Source organism: Pan troglodytes, chromosome 7, assembly GCF_028858775.2.
Source record: "Pan troglodytes isolate AG18354 chromosome 7, NHGRI_mPanTro3-v2.0_pri, whole genome shotgun sequence".
In the NCBI taxonomy this organism is placed as follows: Eukaryota; Metazoa; Chordata; class Mammalia; order Primates; family Hominidae; genus Pan; species Pan troglodytes.
The window spans coordinates 154388952-154406633 of record NC_072405.2 but is presented as its reverse complement, the minus strand read 5'-3'; the positions used below and the strand labels follow the sequence as shown (position 1 = coordinate 154406633).

The 17682-nt window shown below is 51.1% G+C and overlaps 1 protein-coding gene across 4 annotated transcripts in view; it reads right to left on the bottom strand.

Annotated features, from left to right (window-relative positions):
* Positions 1–59: 59 nt before the first annotated feature.
* The window catches only part of SPATC1 (spermatogenesis and centriole associated 1), a 35040-nt gene continuing 17417 nt past the window's right edge, over positions 60–17682 (bottom strand). Inside the window, exons 2-7 of one of the 4 annotated variants that reach the window (XR_010159129.1) lie at positions 6635–7189; positions 6003–6530; positions 5739–5878; positions 5168–5272; positions 1796–1984; positions 60–462 (exon numbers count right to left, since the gene is read on the bottom strand). Coding sequence is in view for 2 of the 4 variants with exons in the window: in XM_016958962.4 (XP_016814451.2) it covers positions 133–462; positions 5168–5272; positions 5739–5878; positions 6003–6530; positions 6635–7189 (1658 nt within the window). In the remaining 2 variants the exon portion in view is untranslated. 4 annotated transcript variants of the gene reach the window in all.

The window sequence follows — 17682 nt, the reverse complement described above, 5'->3', positions numbered from 1 at the left end:
TGAGCCACCCCAGAGGAGGCAGCACCACCCAGGAGCGCTGGCACAGGCCCAGCGACCAGTGTCTGTGGGAAGCTTTAATGGCCGTGCACAGGGCTGTGGGGCCGAGCGAGCCTGGACCTCCCAGCTCCAGCGTCACCAGATGAACATGGGCTTGCCGTCATCGTGCGCCAGCTGGCTGAGGCAGGAGAGCAGCAGCAGCGCGTCGGCGAGCATGCCGGGGTGCACGGTCTCCACCAGCACACGCTGCAGGAAGTCCACGGTGTAGGGGCCGCCCTCGGACGCCGCCAGCTCCGGGCGCTCTCGCAGGATGCCATAGGCGTTCACCAGCTGCTCGGTCAGCGCAGGGTGCACCCGCCCGTTGTAGCCCAGACTCTGCAGCCTGTTCATGATGCTCACATAGCGCTGTGTGAGCCTCTGGCACAGCTTCTCATCCAGCTTGTGGTCACTGGGGTTCAGGGAAGCCTGTGGGGACAGCGGCCATCAGGGACCCTCCCTTGCCACACCTCCACACACAGGCAGGTAAGGGGAAGACCGAGGGGCAGGTGAGGCTGTGAGATGGCCAGGATCTGAGGGGTGTGCGGTGGGGAGGTTCTGCGAGAGACCTCAAGGGTCTAGGACAGGGGAACCCAGTGGGCAGAGCCTGACAGGTCTCCAAGGCCTGATCCGGGCAGGGCAGGTGGCTCTCAAAGCTCCCCAGTAGGGCCTCAGCCACAGGGTGGAAGAGGATGCCCCAACCCTGTCGTCTGCTCCACCCACCACCAGGGAGTGCAACTGGGCTGAGGCCTCCAGGGACTGAGGACAGGGGGCGTGGCTAGGCATCTGGAGGTGCACAGGGTCCCCTGACCCAGGAGTCTGGGGTCTTTCCCAGGCCTCCTCCTGGCTCCCTGCTCTGCTTCCTTTCAGCGTCTGAAGGCCACCCCCTTCCTTACCCTGGCCTCCATCCTCAGCACCCTCTAGCCTGTACACCCCCTAGGGGACTCCCTTTCCTCCCCCATCACTGAACTGACAACCCCAGGCAAGTGTTGGCCCCAGCGCTGAGGGGTCTGTCTCCATCTGCGTCCTCCTGGGCCTGGGGCCAGGGCCAGGGCCTGGGAACCAGCACATCCGGGTCAGTTTCCACTCACTTCCTCATGCCCTGTGTCCTCCCACCAGCCAGGCAGTGACTGGCTCCCACCCTAAGGCATGTAATCATGAAGGCAGCCCCTCCCACTCAGCCTGCCGCTGCCCCCTGGATGTGTGACCTGGGCAGTTGTGGGAAGCCCAGTGCCCAGCTGAATGCGCTGTTGGCACCATCCTGAAGTTCTAAGTTTTGAATTATTTTCATTTTGCACTGGGTCCTGCCAATCTTGCAGCCTGTCTCAGGTGCAGCTGCCCCTGCCTCCAGGCTTGGCCCTGCCCGCTCTCTGCACAGGCCCACAGAGCCACGGGTCTGAAGTGGAGTTGGGTGGGCTATCCCCTGCCCGAGCTCCTCCTGCAGTTTCCGCTGCTCCAACACTTGGGGGAGGGCCACCCTCCAGTGTCCCCCCATCTGTCCCTGCACCCCTCTTCCAGCTATGTCCTACTGTGTCCCAGATGGCTGACGTGGTGGTCCCCAACCTGCAGGGAATACTCTTCCCTACTCCTTGCCCAGACAAGCTGTTCAGGCACCACCCCTCGGGGAAGGCTATAGGCCGGTCATGTGCGCAGGGTACCAGGCTTGGGGCTGGACTCAGGACCGGGCCCGGTTAATGTGACGCCAACCTCTGCTAAGTGCTCCCAGAGCCTGCGCTCAGCACCCCTGTTGCCTGGGACGTGCCTGGGATGCGCCTGTCTCTCCCCAGCTGGAGGTTCTTGGCCCCTGAGCCTTCTAGGCAAACGAGTAATATGCACAGTTGTTGGGGGCAGGAAGACACCATCGAGGTTCAGCGCAGGAGTGAGGGCCCATGGACAGCCGTGCTCAACGGCTGCTTCTGCATCACACTGGGACTGAGCCTCAGTTTCCCTGCTGGGATGGGAAGGAAATCACAGTGCCTCCTGCAGGAGTGTACTGGGGGTTACAGGCAGCGGCCCCAGTGAGCACTGAGCACCAGGGCACGCAGGGGCCCCCACCTTGGGGGATGGCAGTGCACTCACATCTCAATGCAGCGAGTTGTGTCTTTTTGTTGTTGTTTTGAGATGGAGTCTCGCTATGTTGCCCAGGGTGGAGTGCAGTGGTTCGATCTCAGCTCACTGCAACCTCCGCCTCCCGGGTTCAAGCAATTCTTCTGCCTCAGCCTCCCAAGTAGCTGGGATTACAGGCGTATGCCTCCACGCCCGGCTAATGTTTTTGTATTTTTAGTAGAGACGGGGTTTCATCACGTTGGCCAGGCTGGTCTCAAACTCCTGACCTCAGGTGATCTGCCCGCCTCGGCCTCCCACAGTGCTGGGATGACAGGCGTGAGCCACCATGCCCGGCTGAGGTGTGTCAGTTGTGTCTTACAAATATCACCCTGTCTTAAAAATATTCCTTCAAGGGCCGGGCTTGGTGGCTCACGCCTGTAATTCCAGCACTTTGGGAGGCTGAGGCAGGCGGATCATGAGGTCAGGAGATCGAGACCATCCTGGCGAACACTGTGAAACCCTGTCTTTACTAAAAATACAAAAAAAAAAATTAGCTGGGCGTGGTGGCGGGCGCCTGTAGTCCCAGCTACTTGGGAGGCTGAGGCAGGAGAATGCCATGAACCCGTGGCGTGGAGCTTGCAGTGAGCCAAGATCGCGCCAATGCACTCCAGCCCGGGTGACAGAGCGAGACTCCATCTCAAAAAAAAAAAAAAAAAAAAAAAAATTCCTTCAAGGGATAGGGAAGGCAGGGCATCCAAGATGCTCAACTATGAGGCCAAGGTCTGGGTGGGGAGATTGCAAGGCAGTACCACCTTCTCTCTGCTCCCCTGTTCCCAGAGCATGCATCACCTCTATTATCGATGTATTACTTTACGCATTTACTGAATGCCTCCCCAGGAGAGTGGATTGACTCAGGACTGCCTGGTGTACACCTGGCTCGATACTAGTCAGGAGTGAGTGAGTGCAGGGGGAAGGCGGCTGTGGACCAGGGAGCAGGTGACAGCAGTGTGGACCAGCGGAAGGTGTGAAGGATGAGAGAAGTGAGCAGCAGGAGAGTCTGTAGGACCCAGTGTCAATGGGATGTGGAGGAGTGCACACATGACCGTGTCCACACCGTCCTCCGAGGCGTGTGCCCGTGCTCAGCACCCAGGCCTTTCCTATGCAGCACCCGGGACACTGCCACGGACGGGCTCCACGGCAAGGGAGTGGCAGCAGGTGTCAGAGAATCTCTGTCTGAACACAGGGTGGGCGCATTACAAATCAATCCCAAGACAGCCAAAAACCCCTGTGAAAGTTGCTGGTATCAAAATAGTCACTTATGTAAAAAAAAAAAAAAAAAAATGTAGTCCGTAGGCCAGTGCTGTGGCTCGTACCTGGAATCCCAGCACTTTGGGAGACCGAGGCAGGTGGATCACTTGAGCCCAGGAGTTCAAGGTTAGTCTGGGCAACACAGTGAGAATTCATCTCTATAAAAAATTTAAAGCTGGGCGAGGCCAAGGCAGGCGGATCACAAGGTCAGGAGTTCGACACCAGCCTGACCAACATGATGAAACCCCATCTCTCCTAAAAATACAAAAATTAGCCGGGCCTGGTGGTGTGTGCCTGTAATTCCAACTACTTGGGAGGCTGAGGCAGGAGAATCGCTTGAACTTGGGAGACGGAGGTTGCAGTGAGCCAAGATCTGGCCTCTGCACTCTAGCCTGGGTGACAGAGCAAAAAAAAAAAAAAAAAAAAAAAATTTAAGGCTGGGCACCGTGGCTCACGCCTGTAATCCCAGCACTTTTGGAGGCAGAGGCAGGCAGATCACTTGAGGCAGAGAGTTTGAGACCAGCCTGGCCAACATGGCAAAACCCCATCTCTACCAAAAAAATACAAAAATTAGCCGGGTGTGGTGGCGGGTGCCTGTAATCCCAGCTACTCGAGAGGCTGAGGCAGTAGAATTGCTTGAACCCAGGAGGCGGAGGCTGCAGTGAGCTGAGATTGTACCACTGCACTCCAGCCTGGGTGACAAGAGCAAGACTCTGTCTCAAAAAAAAAAAATTAGCCAGGTGTGTTGGTGCATGCCTGTAGTCCCAGTTAGCAGGGAGGCTGAGATGGGAGGGCCACTGGAGTGAACCATGATTATGCCACTACACTCCAGCCTGGGCGACAGAGTGTGACCCCATCTTAAAAAAAATTGCAATAGGGAAAGGCCGTGAAGAAGTCCTCTCGCACACAGGCCTGTAACAGGATTTATCACAAAAACGTCCTCAAGAGTGCAGGATTCCAAGACACTGCTTGCTCAGGGCCACTCGCCTAGCAGTGGCCTTCACCAATGAACAAGGCCACTGCAGTGAGCTTCTGTGACCTCTAAACTTGGTTTCAAGACAGCCTACATGGACGCCTGTGTCTTTAAAAGCTTCCCTTTCGGGGCCGGGCGCGGTGGCTCACGCCTGTCATCCCCGCACTTTCGGAGGCTGAGGCGGACGGATCACCTGAGGTTGGGAGTTTGAGACCAGCCTGGCCAACATGGAGAAACCCCGTCTCTACTAAAAATACCAAAAAGTTAGCCGGGCATGGTGGTTCATGCCTGTAATCCCAGCTACTTGGGAGGCTGAGGCAGGAGAATTTCTTGAACCCAGGAGGCAGAGGTTGTGGTGATCCGAGATCGCACCATTGCACTCCAGCCTGGGCGACAAGAGCAAAACACCATCTCAAAAAAAAAAAAAAAAAAAATATATATATATATATATATATATATATATTAGCTGGGCGTGGTGGCGTAAACCTGTGGTCCCAGCTACTTGACAGGCTTGAACCCCCAGGAGTTTCATGGTTGCAGTGAGCTAGGATCACGCCACTGTACTCCAGCCTGGGCTGTGTCAAAAAAAGAGGCTGGGGCAGCAGAATCATTTGAATTGAGAGGCAGAGGTTGCAGTGAGCTGGGTACATACACTGTTGTGTACTCTTTTTTTTTTTTTCAGGTGGAGTCTTGGTTTGTTGCCCAGGCTGGAGTGTAATGGCTCAATCTCAGCTCACCCTGGGCAGGTGACAGAGCGAGAGTCCATCTGAAAACAAACAAACAAAATCCCCCACACACAAAACTAACCCAAGGATGCTTTAACCAGAGGCAAAGCTCCAACCTGGACCCATGCAGCTCACAGTAGCTCCCGCTTAGGCTACACATAGGCCTGCAATCCACAGATAAACACAGCTGGAGAGAAAAAGCAGCCGGGAATGCAGCTGGGCTGTTTTCTCAAGAGAAGCCCAAGTGGTAAGTAGGGATGCAGCCGCCCTCCCTGCCCAGCAGCCGCACACCCCCAACCCAGCTTCCCCGTGCCTTCTACAGCCTGCCACACGCATGGCACAGACGCACACTCCGGCATGTTGGCAAAGCATCATCCTCCACGTGCGTCCACAGAGGAGGCCATCCTGGTGGCAAAGGGGGAGAGCCGCCCGGCCATGCTGAAAACCCCCACCTCACCTTCCTCTGAGGAGACCGTGGGCTCCCACTGCCAGATGCCCCAACACCTGCTGGCCGTTGGCACTGAGCAGTCAGCTTCCTCTATCCCAGGGACTCCTCAGGTCCTGGCAAGTTTGGCCTGGCCAGAGTGCAGGGTCCCCACGGCCCCTCATGGGCCAACCTGCCCCCTGTCCCTGCAGGACCCCTGGCCGCACACCTGGATGATCTTCTCTGGGATGTTGGAGACAGTGAAGCCGTAGAGCCGTACGCGCTCTGGGAAGATGCTGGACAGGATCCTGCGGTCCAGCTGGAAGGCAATCTCACCCACCAGCCTCTCCCAGGCCAGCTGCTTCGACTCTGGGGACACAGGGTCTCGTCAGCCCAGGTGAGAGGGTGAGAGGAGCTGGGCTCAGCAGCCCAGGCAGGCGGCAGGGAGAGGGCCTGGGGGCCCGACCCGCGTGGAGCCCGCAGTGTCACTGACCTCGGGGGTTCTCGGGGAACTTGCTGGTCTTGCGGTGGGCCAGCTTCCGTTCCACCTCCATCATGCTCTTCGTCGACGGTTCTGTGGTGCGTGGACCTCGAGAGTCATTGACTGAAGCCGGGGAGGATGAGGTACGAGGTGGGGAGTGGGCGTTGTGTGGAGGACAGCGGGGGACAGGCAGGTTCCGGGTTGGGGAATTATGCATTCGGGAAGGGGGATGGGGGGCACCCTGGGCGATGTGGGTGGTGCTTGAGGGTGTGTAGCTGGTGGCAACCTGGGGGGCAAGGGCGGGGGCAGAGGCAAGGATGGTGACCGTAGGGGAGGTGGGGACAGATGCAGGGACCACTTGTTCCTGGGCGGCACTGGGCTGGGCCTGTGTGTCCGAAGTGTTGAAGGAGAAGGCCGTCTCGGGAGCAGGTGTGCCCATGGTTCTGATAGGGGTGGAGGACTGGAGGGGTGCGCCTGCAAACGCCATGCTGAGAGGCTCTGGGTCCTGGGTCGACTGGGGGGGCTCAGTGGAGAATGGGACTAGTGATGTGGAGGGAACAGAAATGAAAAAAGGGGGATTAGAGTGAGGTGGGAGGGCTCTGCCCCCCCCCACTCTGCCACCCACCACCCACCACACCTGTTACCTTTGGTGGTGGCAGTGGGTACCACGCAAGCTGGGGACTGGGGCCCAGAGGGGCCTCCGCGGAGTGGCTCAGCCAGCCGCAGCCTTGGGGCCTCTGGCAGGACCAGGTTGCTCATGGGGTTGGCCAGCAGGTTCTGAGAGACCCCTAGTGGGGTGGCAGTGGAGCTGAGGAGGGGGCTGCTCAGAGAGACAGCCACCGTGCCCGTCACAGGGGCTATCAGGGGGCTGCTCTGGGACATGGCCACAGGGCCTGCCAGGGGGCTGTTGGGAGTCAGGGTGCCAGTGGAGGGCAGGCCCAGGGAACTGGCCAGTGTGCCTGTTAGGGGTCCCGCAATGGGACTGGTCAGGAAGCTGGTGAGGGGGCTGCTCTGTGACGTGGGTGCTGGGCCAGACATCAGTGTGCTGAGAGTGCCTGTCAGGGGGCTCATGAGTGAGCCCGGTGTGGCGCTGGGCTGCAAGCTGGTTAGCATCTCGGCCAGGGGTGCCAAGGCCATGATCCCCACTTCTTCCAGGACTCGTTCGTTTGCCACTGCTGGGGACGGGGGCAGGAAGACACCTGGGAACACAGAGAAAGCACTGAGACCCCAGGGGAGCCCCTCCAGACCACGGCGAGGGTGGTCACAGGCTCTGTCACTGTGGTAGGGCCTGGCCATAGTGCCCATCTGTCCCCGATGAGCTGACTGGTCGGACCTGGTCTCTGAGCCTCACTTCTTAGGCAGGCCAGGGTGGTGGTGTCTCTGCCTCTGTGGGGAGTCTGTGTCTGCTCAGAGGAGCCTGGGAGTGGCTCCCCAAGGCCTCATCTCCAGCCCTGATTTTTGGGTCAGTTCTCCCAGGCTCACTTCTCTGACCACTTGCCCACTGCCCCCAGCCATGGGGACGTCCCGCTGCCCTTTCCTCAACCGTGCCCACCCCTTGCCCAGCAGAGGGTCTCCAAGCAGCTGGATTCTCAGGTCACCAAGTTGGCCCCTCTGTTCTTCGGTGGAGAGAAGAGGGCCCAGGCCTCCTGATCACTGTCTTTGTGGTGGGGGCTCCTCAGGGGGTCCGTGCTGCAATGGGCAGAGCCTCACGTGGCCCGGCACCCTTGCATGGTCCCTGCCCTCTGGGGCTTGCCGTGGCCTAAACAGGGATGCAGGTCAGAGCCGGTCACACACCCTGGTCCCAGACACTGCTTTATGCTCTCTCCCTGCCCCTGAGAGCCTGCTTTCCTTGGTCCTGGAGGAGTGCTCCTTTTTCTGGCCACTGTTTGGGGGAGAAGCCCCCTGATCCCCGGGGATGCAGCTGCTGGCAGAAGTGGTGGGAGTGCAGAGAAGGTTTTTGTGAGTATGCAATTTCATTGAAAACTTCCACTTTTGTTGTTATAAATGCAGTACATGCTTATTATAGAGAAAGAATGGAAATACAGAAAAAAAAGATGAAAAGCCACAGATAGTTCCATCATCCCACAGTTAGTCTCTATTGAGGAGCTGCGTGTTGCCTTGGAGACCTTTTCTACCGTGCGTATATAGCTCAGGAGTTGGCAAGCATTTTCTGTGAAGGTCTGGAGGTAAATACTTCCACCTTTGCCAGCTATATGGTCTCTGTTGCAACCGCTCAAGCCTGCCGTTGCCTTCAGAAGGCAGCCACGGGCAACCCGGAGGTGAATGAGGGAGGGTGTATGGCAACAAACCTTTATGGATGAATACGACATTTTGGATTTCATGGGTCATGTAATAGTAGTCTTCTTTTAACCATTTAAAAATGTAAAATTCAACCGCCTGAGCCCAGGAGTTCCAGACCGGCCTGCTCAATATGGAGAGACCGTGTCCCTACGAAAAACACAAAAATTAGCCAGGCATGGTGGCATGAACCTGTAGCCCCAGCTACTCGGGAGGCTGAGGTGGGAGGATCATTTGAGCCCGGGAGGTTGAGGCTGCAGTGAGCTATGATTGCACTGTGATCGTGCCACTGCACTCCAGCCTGGGCGACAGAGTGAGACCCCATCTCAAAATAATAATTTTAAAGAAGTAAAATTCATGTGTTTTTTTTTTTTTTTTTTTGAGACAGAGTCTCGCTCTGTTGCCCAGGCTGGAGTGCAGTGGCACAATCTCGGCTCACTGCAACCTCTGCCTCCCGGGTTCAAGCGATTCTCCTGCCCCAGCCTCCTGAGTAGCTGGGACTACAGGTGTGTGCCACCAGGCCCAGCTAATTTTTGTATTTTTAGTAGAGACGGGGTTTCACCATGTTGACCAGGATGGTTTTGATCTCTTGACCTCATGATCTGCTTGCCTTGGCCTCCCAAAGTACTGGGATTACAGGCATGAGCCACCGCACCTGGCCGTAAAAATCAAATTTTTTTTTTTTTTTTGAGACAGAGTCTCACTGTCGCCCAGCCTGGAGTGCAGTGGTGCGATCTCGGCTCACTGCAGGCTCCGCCCCCCGGGGTTCACGCCATTCTCCTGCCTCAGCCTCGTGTAGCTGGGATTACAGGCGCCCGCCACCTCGCCCGGCTAATTTTTTGTATTTTTAGGAGAGACAGGGTTTCACCGTGTTAGCCAGGATGGTCTCGATCTCCTGACCTCATGATCTGCCCGCCTTGGCCTCCCAAAGTGCTGGGATTACAGGCGTGGCCACCGCGCCCGGCCAAAATTCATTCTTAACAGGCTGTGTACAAAGGTGGTGGTGGCATAGATCACATGTCCTTTTGTACCTTGCCTCTTCTCACGGGACACACACCATAGCAGCTCCGGCATCATGATTCTTTGCAAATGGTGCTATTGTAGCTGCGGAGGCCTCATCTTACGGACGTGCTATTTTTTTAATGAGCCTATCTCAGTGGATGCGCATTTCAATCGATTCCCGTGTTCCCCGATGACAAACACCCTAGTACGTAAGTCTTGATGATTGATTTTTTTCCTGGAAATAGACATTTTACAGGCTCCCTTGGAAGTGTTCTGATGTTCCCCAGGAAGTCTCTGGGTGCACTACTTCTATCTCTTCAGAGCTAATCCTCTGTGATGTGTGGTGAGATGTTCTGCCACTTTATTTGCCTTTTGAATTCTAAGTTCTGGGCCGGGTGTGGTGGTTCATGCCTGTAATCCCAGCACTTTGGGAGGCTGAGATGGGCAGATTGCTTGAGCTCAGGAGTTCGAGACCAGCCTGGGCAACATGGTGAAACTCCGTCTCTACAAAAAATCCAAAAATTAGCCGGGTATGGTGGTGTGCACCTGTAGTCCCAGCTACTTGGGAGGCTGAGGTGGGAGGATCACCTGATCCCAGGAGGTTGGGGCTGTGGTGAGCCATGATAATGCTACTGCACTCCAGTCTGAGTGACGGCATGAGATCCTGTCTCATAAAAACCCAAAACCTTCTAAGTTCCGCTTTCCAAACAAGTAAATCAAAATTGCACAATCCAGTCAACTGCTCTTTTACTTATGTATTTATTTTTAGTTTTAGAGATGGGAATCTAACTCTGTCGCCCAAGCTGGTCTCAAACTCCTCAAGCAATCCTCCTGCCTCAGCTTCCTAAAATGATGGGATTATAGTTGTGAGCCACCACTCCCAGCCTGGTCTTTTATGATTTCTTGTTCTGACTTTTTAGAAAGTTTTGTTTTAGGACCCAGGAGACAATAAAGCTTGTGGGCCAAAGGCAAGCAGTCCATGGAGAGGACAGACGTGAAGGAGAGGGAGCACAGAGTGGGGCAGACAGAGGGATGGGCTGCATGTGCTGAGGTGGAGGATGGAGCTCAGAGTGCGGCTGTCTGTCCTGCTTGGCCTCCATTTCCTTAGGAGAGCCCAGGGTCTGGGTGATGTGGGAAAGGACCACTTGGGGGCAACATCTCCAGAATGACTGGGGAGAGGCAGTCAGGGGCCACTGTCCCCGCACAGCCAGGGCAGCCTAAGGAGCGCCGGTGGTCCTGATGTTTGAAGCAGCCAGGTCAGGCGAGAAGACAGGACAAATGTTTCCTCTTGCCGCCTACTCTGGGAAGATGACCACTGTGGAGAGGCCAGCCGGTCGGGGCTGAGAGGGAGCACAGCACTGGACAGGCCGTGGCCTCGTCCCCAGAGGGAAATGGCCCAGTCTGTTTTTCGACCAAGTTGGATTCCAGGCAGAACCATCACGTAGCACACAGAAGGTAACTGAGGGAGCAATTCACAGAAAGTCTAACACCAAAATGTATAAAGCAGAAGCCATGGGGACTCTCAGGAGGCGCTGGAGTGGTAGCTTTGTCAAGGTCCAGGACAGAAGGAGCAATGGTGCTGACACAGATGGTGGGATTACAAAGCCAGTCTACTGTCTGATGTGCTGCTGCACACTGAGAGGGTGGTGTGGCTGCCGTGAGCTGGGTGCTATTGGTACCCTCTACCCCTCACCCAATACAGTAAGTGCTACCCACTTTCTTCCCATGCTGCCCTCATCCTGCCAGGAACGAGGGCTCCAGGGAAGGCCAAGTACAGATCAGAGACAGAAGCATGTGGACAGAGTTGATGGGGGAGGGCAGGCGGGCCTGGGGAGGAGGGTCTGTGAGAACAGGGGGCAGATGCCAGGCCTCAGAAAGACCCATCCTGTTTGTCTGTTAATGATAAAACCTGGCACAACAAACCACGGAAAAATTGTTCAGCAAATCATGAAATGTTCAAATGTATAATAGCTTGATGTGAAATCGTTTACAGTACTATTTGTAAAGAAAATATGAGAACACAATGAAATGCTTATAGTAAATATTAAAATTGTTACATCAAGTGTAGGAATGTGGATCAAAAGCTGAGAGTTGCCAGGCGCGGTGTTTCACGCCTGTAATCCCAGCACTTTGGGAGGTCGAGGCAGGCGGATCACGAGGTCAGGAGATCGAGACCAGCTTGGCCAACATGGTGAAACCCTGTCTCTACTAAAAATACAAAAAATTAGCCGGGTGTGGTGGTGTGTGCCTGTAGTCCCAGGTACTCGGGAAGCTGGGGCAGGAGAATCGCTTGAACCCTGGACTCGGAGGTTGCAGTGAGCCGAGAGTGTGGCATTCCACTCCAGCCTGGTGACAGAGTGAGGCTCCATCTAAAAATATAAATAAATAAATAAATAAATAAATAAATAAAAGCTGAGAGTTGCATTCTCCACTCTGAAAAAGAGGTGGGTAAATACTCCCCATGTGTCTGGTGGTGACCTTTAAGGGGTGTATGTAAATGTCAAGTTAATTTTTTTTCTTCTTTATATTTTCATGTACTTTCTAAAATTTTCACAATATGAGTATGTATTTTAAAAAACAAACTTTATGAAGAAAAGTGTTTTCTAAAAAAAAAAAAAAAAGCATTTCTGCCTGGTTTTGTCTTGAGACCAGGAGGGGCCACAGCCCTGCTCACACTTAGCAAACAAAGCCAGGCCCTTACGGGCAAGGCTGGTCCAGGGGTGGCCCAGCCTCATGTGGAGAGGGATCTGTGCTTCCTTCCCAGCCTGTGCTATGGAGGCCCGTGCATGCCCAGTCCTCTTGGTGGCACCTTTGGCTTCCCTGTCCTCCAGCACTCCCTCTACAACATGCGCCTCCCCAGGAGCCCTCCTGCCTTCCCTGGCCAATGCTGGGCCTTTGTGGTCAACTGGGCAGGGCCCTGTAAACAGGCCAACTGCAGAAGAGGGAGGGGAAGAACTCAGATTGATAGAAGTAAAGGTTAGGCCCTGAAAAATAAGAGATTTTCAAACCCAAGTGGCCTGGCTGCATCCCGCCAGCACAAATGCAACCTCAGCTCTTTCAGGTAGAGCAGGGAGCCCAAGGACTATCTCCCCATCAGGATTCCTTGCCCTCTCCTTCCTTTTCAGGTGGGATTTGCCTGCCAGTGCTGAATAGTGATGTGGTCCCCTTTCCCAAGTCTCTGTGCCTCTGCTGGTGGTGATTCCCAACATATTTCAGCATGGACTGAGAAAAGCCAATGTTAGCATAAAACCAAACCCCACATGAGGCTCTGGAGACACAAAGTCACTGAGGCCAGTGCATGCCACCCACACCAGTCTGCAGGGCCAGTCACATCTGCTTTCACTGCCCATGGGTAAGGATGTGTGTGCTGCATTTGTCTTTCCCTTTGGACTCAAACTAGCCAGACAGGTAGCAACTGAAAATGGAGGATTAGAGAGCTCCACAATTTCAGCCCTCCACCAAAGCTACGATTAAGCTGGCAAAAATGATCAGAGTAAACTGTTTTTGGGTCTCCAGAATCTGATAAAAATCTTACAATAACCAGGGGAATGCTTAATGAAGAAGCTACTAAATTTTGGGAGGAAAACATAGGGATTTTAACTTTTCTTTCTTTCTTGTTTTTTTTTTGAGACGGAGTCTCGCTCTTGTTGCCCCAGGCTAGAGTGCAATAGCACTATCTCAGCTCACTGCAACCTTCTCCTCCCGGGTTCAAACGATTCTCCAGTCTCAGCCTCCCAAATAGCTGGGATTACAGTTGTGTGCCACCATGCCCAGCTAACTTTTTTGTATTTTTAGTAGAGACAGAGTTTCACCATGTTGGCCAGGCTGGTCTCGAACTCTTGACCTCAGGTGATCCACCTGCCATGGTCTCTCAAAGTGCTAGGATAACAGGCATGAGCCACTGTGCCCAGCCTAACTTTTGTTTCATGCCGTGTAATTTTTTTTTTTTTTTTTTTTGCTGTTTGTTGAAAACTGGACATTTGAAATATTATAGTTTGGTAACCCTGGAAATGAGATTCACCTCCTCCCCAGGCTTTGCTCTTGCTGCTTGTTGTGGGTTGTAGTTGGTCGTTGCTTAGTGACTTTTCTAAACTACTTTTATAAAGACCGTATTCTTTGTTGTGTGTGCTCGTGGAAATCCCTATCTGTGCATATGACACACAGAAGTCACTATCCTCACAGACACCTAATATCTCCCACTCTGTGCATCAGTGATGGCCATAATGTTGGTGGTCTGCCTTCCTGGTATGGCTTGCTGGCATGAGGGGGAGCAATATGGACAAAAATCACAATATTTTGCAGAAAACAGTTTAGAAAAGTCACTAAACAAACAAGTATGACCCATAACAAGCAGCAATAAACCCTGGGGAGGGAGGAATAATCTTATTTCCAGAGTCACCACATTATAATATTTAAAATGTCCAGTTTTCAAAAAGCTAAAAAGCATTCAAAATGCCAGGTGGGGTGGCTCAGGTCTGTAATCCCAGCACTTTGGGAGGCTGAGGTGGGCGGATCATGAGGTCAAGAGATCGAGACCATCCTGGCTAACATGGTGAAACCCTGTCTCTACTAAGAATACAAAAATTAGCTGGGCATGGTGGCGGGCACCTTTAGTCCCAGCAACTCGGGAGGCTGAGGCAGGAGAATGGCGTGAACCCGAAAGGCGGAGATTGCAGTGAGCCAAGATCGTGCCACTGCACTCCAGCCTGGGTGACAGAGCGAGACTCCATCTCAAAAAATAAAATAAAATAATAAAAAATACCATAACTAAATTGAAAAATTCACGAGAGGGATTCAACCAATCTGGGCAGGCAGAAGAATGAATCAACAAACTTGAAACTAAATCCATGGAGATTATCCAGTTTCAGGAATAGAAAGAAAAATGAATAAAGCCTAAGAGACCTCTGGGACACCATCAAGCATAGCAACATACTCTAATAGAAGTCCTGGAAGGAGAAAGAGAGAGGATAAAGAGAAAGGAGCAGAAAAAAAAAATATTTGTAGAAATCGACCAGGCATGGTGGCTTACACCTGTAATCCCAGCACTTTGGAAGGCCAAGGTGGGCAGATCACTTGAGCCCAGGAGTTCAAGACCAGTCTGGGCAACATGGCCAAAACCTGTCTCTACCAAAAAATACAAAAAATTAGCCGGACGTGATGGCACATGCCTGTGGTCCTAGCTACTCAGGAAGCTGAGGTGGGAGAATTGCTTGAGCCTGGGAGGTGGAGGCTGCAGTGAGCCAAGATCATGCTGCTACATGATGGGTGACAGAGTGAGACCCTGTCTTCAGAAAAAAAAGAAAAAAAGAAAAAAAAAGAAAAAGAAAAAATAGTTGAAGAAATAATGTCTGAAAATTTTCTAAATTTAGTGAAAGATATGGATCCACATATCAAAGAAACTCAGTGAACTCCAAGTAGAATAAACTCATAGAGATTTTCACTGAGATACATTACAATCAGACAGTTGAAAGACAGAATCTTTGAGCCAGAGGATCGCTTGAGGCCAGGAGTTCAAGACCAGCCAGGGCAACGTAGTGAGACCCTATCTCTCTAAAAAAAAAAAAAAAAGAAAAAGAAAAAAAATCTTAATAGCAGCAAGAGAGAAGTGACTCATCATGTACAAGGGATCCTCTATAAGATTAACAGCAAAATTTTCATCAGAAACTATGAAGGCCAGAAGGTAGTGGTTTGACATATTTAAGCTGCTGAAAGTAAAAAGATCAAAGAAGAATTCTATATTCCATAAAACTATCCTTCAAAGATGAATGAGGAATTAAGACATTCCCAGATAAACAAAAGCTGAGGGGATTTATTGCCAGTAGACCTGCCCACAAGAAATGCTAAAGGGAGTCCTTTAGGCTGAAATGAAAGGAAACTAGACAGTAACTAGAAGCCATATGAAAAAATAACACCAATGGAGGTAACTACATATGCTGATGTCAAAGTCAGTATTATTGTATTTTTGGTTTGTATCTCCCATTTTTCCTATATGACTTAAAAGACAAATGTATAAAACAATGATTATAAATATATGCTAATGTACACATACTGTATAAAGAGGTAACTTGTGACAATAATAACATAAAGGGGGAGGACAGAGTTATATATTATTTATATACTGTATGTATATTTTGCATACTATTAAAGCTAAGTTGCCATTAATTTGAACTAGACTGTTATAAATTTAAGATGTTTATTGTGACCCCCAGGGTAACCACTAAGAAAATAACTTTAAAATGTACAGGAAAAAAAAAGTAGGAGAAGGAATCAAAATGGTATACTAGAAAAAATTAATTAAACACAGAAGACAACAAAAGATACACTGAGGGGAAAAAAGACATAAGACATACAGAAAATAAACAGCAGGCCAGGCATGGTGGCTCATGCCTGTAATCACAGCACTTTGGGAGGCTGAGGCAGGTGGATCACCTGGTGTCAGGAGTTCAAGACCAGCCTGGCCAACATGGTGAAATCCAGTCTCTACCAAAAATAGAAATATTAGCCGGGCGTGGTGGCTGATGCCTGTAATCCCAACTACTCAGGAGGCTGAAGCAGGAGAATTGCTTGAACCCAGGAGGCGGAGGCTGCAGTGAGCTGAGACGTGCCACTGCACTCCAGCCTGGGTGAAAGAGTGAGACCCTGTCTCAATAGATACATACATACATACATACATACATACATACACAGCAATGTGGCAGAAATAGTGCTTTCTTATCAGGAATTCCTTTAAATAGAGTAAAATAGGCAGTCAAAAGGTAAGAGATTGGCAGAATGGATAAAACAGTCAACCAAAAAACACTCCCATGTTCCTATTATATGCTGCCTGAAAGAGACTCACTTTAGATCGAAAGACACACATAGGTTGAAAGTGAAGGGGTAAAAAAAGATATTCCATGCAAATAGTAATCAAAAGAGAGCTGGGTGGCTGTACTGATATCAGACAAAATAGACTTTAAATCAAAAATTGTTACAAAAGGCAAAGAAGAACATTATATATTAATAAAAGTTTCAGTACAATAAAATGTAACAATGATTAACATTCATGCACTTAATAACAGATCCGGAAAATATATAAAGCAGAAATGGACAGAATCAAAGTCAGAAATAGACCGTTCTACAATAATAGTTGGAGACCCCACTTTCGGTAGTGGACAGAACCGGACAGAAGATCAGTAAGGATATAGAGAACTCAAACCTTTCTATAAACCAACTAGCTCTAATGGACATATACAAAACACTTCCCTCCAACAACAGTAGAATATACATTATTCTCAAGGGAACATGAAACATTCTCCAGGATGGATCACAAAAAAAGTTCTCTAAGTTTTAAAATATTGAAATCATATAAAGTATCTTCTCTGACCATAAGAATGAGACTAGAAATCAATAACAGATGGAAATCTGTAAAATTCACAACTGTGGAAATGAAACAACACACTCTTTATTTTTATTTGTATTGTTTTTGAGACAGAGTTTTGCTCTTGTCACCCAGGCTGGAGTGCAGTGGTGCGCTCTCGCCTCACTGCAACCTACACCTCCCAGGTTCAAGTGATTCTCCTGCCTCAGCCTCCCGAGTAGCTGGGATTACAGGCACACACCACACTTGTCAGATTTTTGTATTTTTAGTAGAGATGGGGTTTCAACATGTTGCCCAGGCTGGTCTCAGAACTCCTGACCTCACATGATCTGCCCAACTCAGCCTCCCAAAGTGCTGGGATTACAGGCGTGAGCTACCGCGCCTGGCCCTGTACCAACTGATTTTTGGCAAGTGTGGAAAGACAATTCAATGGGAGAAAATCTTTTTTTTTTTTTTTTTTTTTTTAGTTCTGGGGTACATGTGTAGGATGTGCAGGTTTGTTACATAGGTAAATGTGTGCCACAGTGGTTTGCTGTACCTATCAACACATCACCTAAGTATTAAGCCCAGCATACATTAGCTATTTTTCCTGATGCTCTCCCTCCCCCAACCCCTCCGACAGGCCACAGTGTGTGTTGCTCTCCTCCCTGTGTCCATGTGTTCTCATTGTTGAGCTCCCATTTGTGAGTGAGAACATGCAGTGTTTGGCTTTCCTGTTCCTGGGTTAGTTTGCTGAGGATAATGGCTTCTAGCTCCATCCATGTCCCTGCAAAGGACATGATCTTATCCCTTTTTATGGCATAATATTCCATGGTATATATGTACCACATTTTCTTTATCCAGTCTATCATTGGTGGGCATTTTGGTTGATTGCATGTCTCTGCTATTGTGAATAGTGCTGCAATGAATATACACGTGCATGAATTCTTCATAATAGAATGATTTATATTCCTTTGGGTATATACCCAGTAATGGGATTGCTGGGTCAAATGGTATTTCTGGTTCTAGGTCTTTGATGAATTGCCACACTCCCTT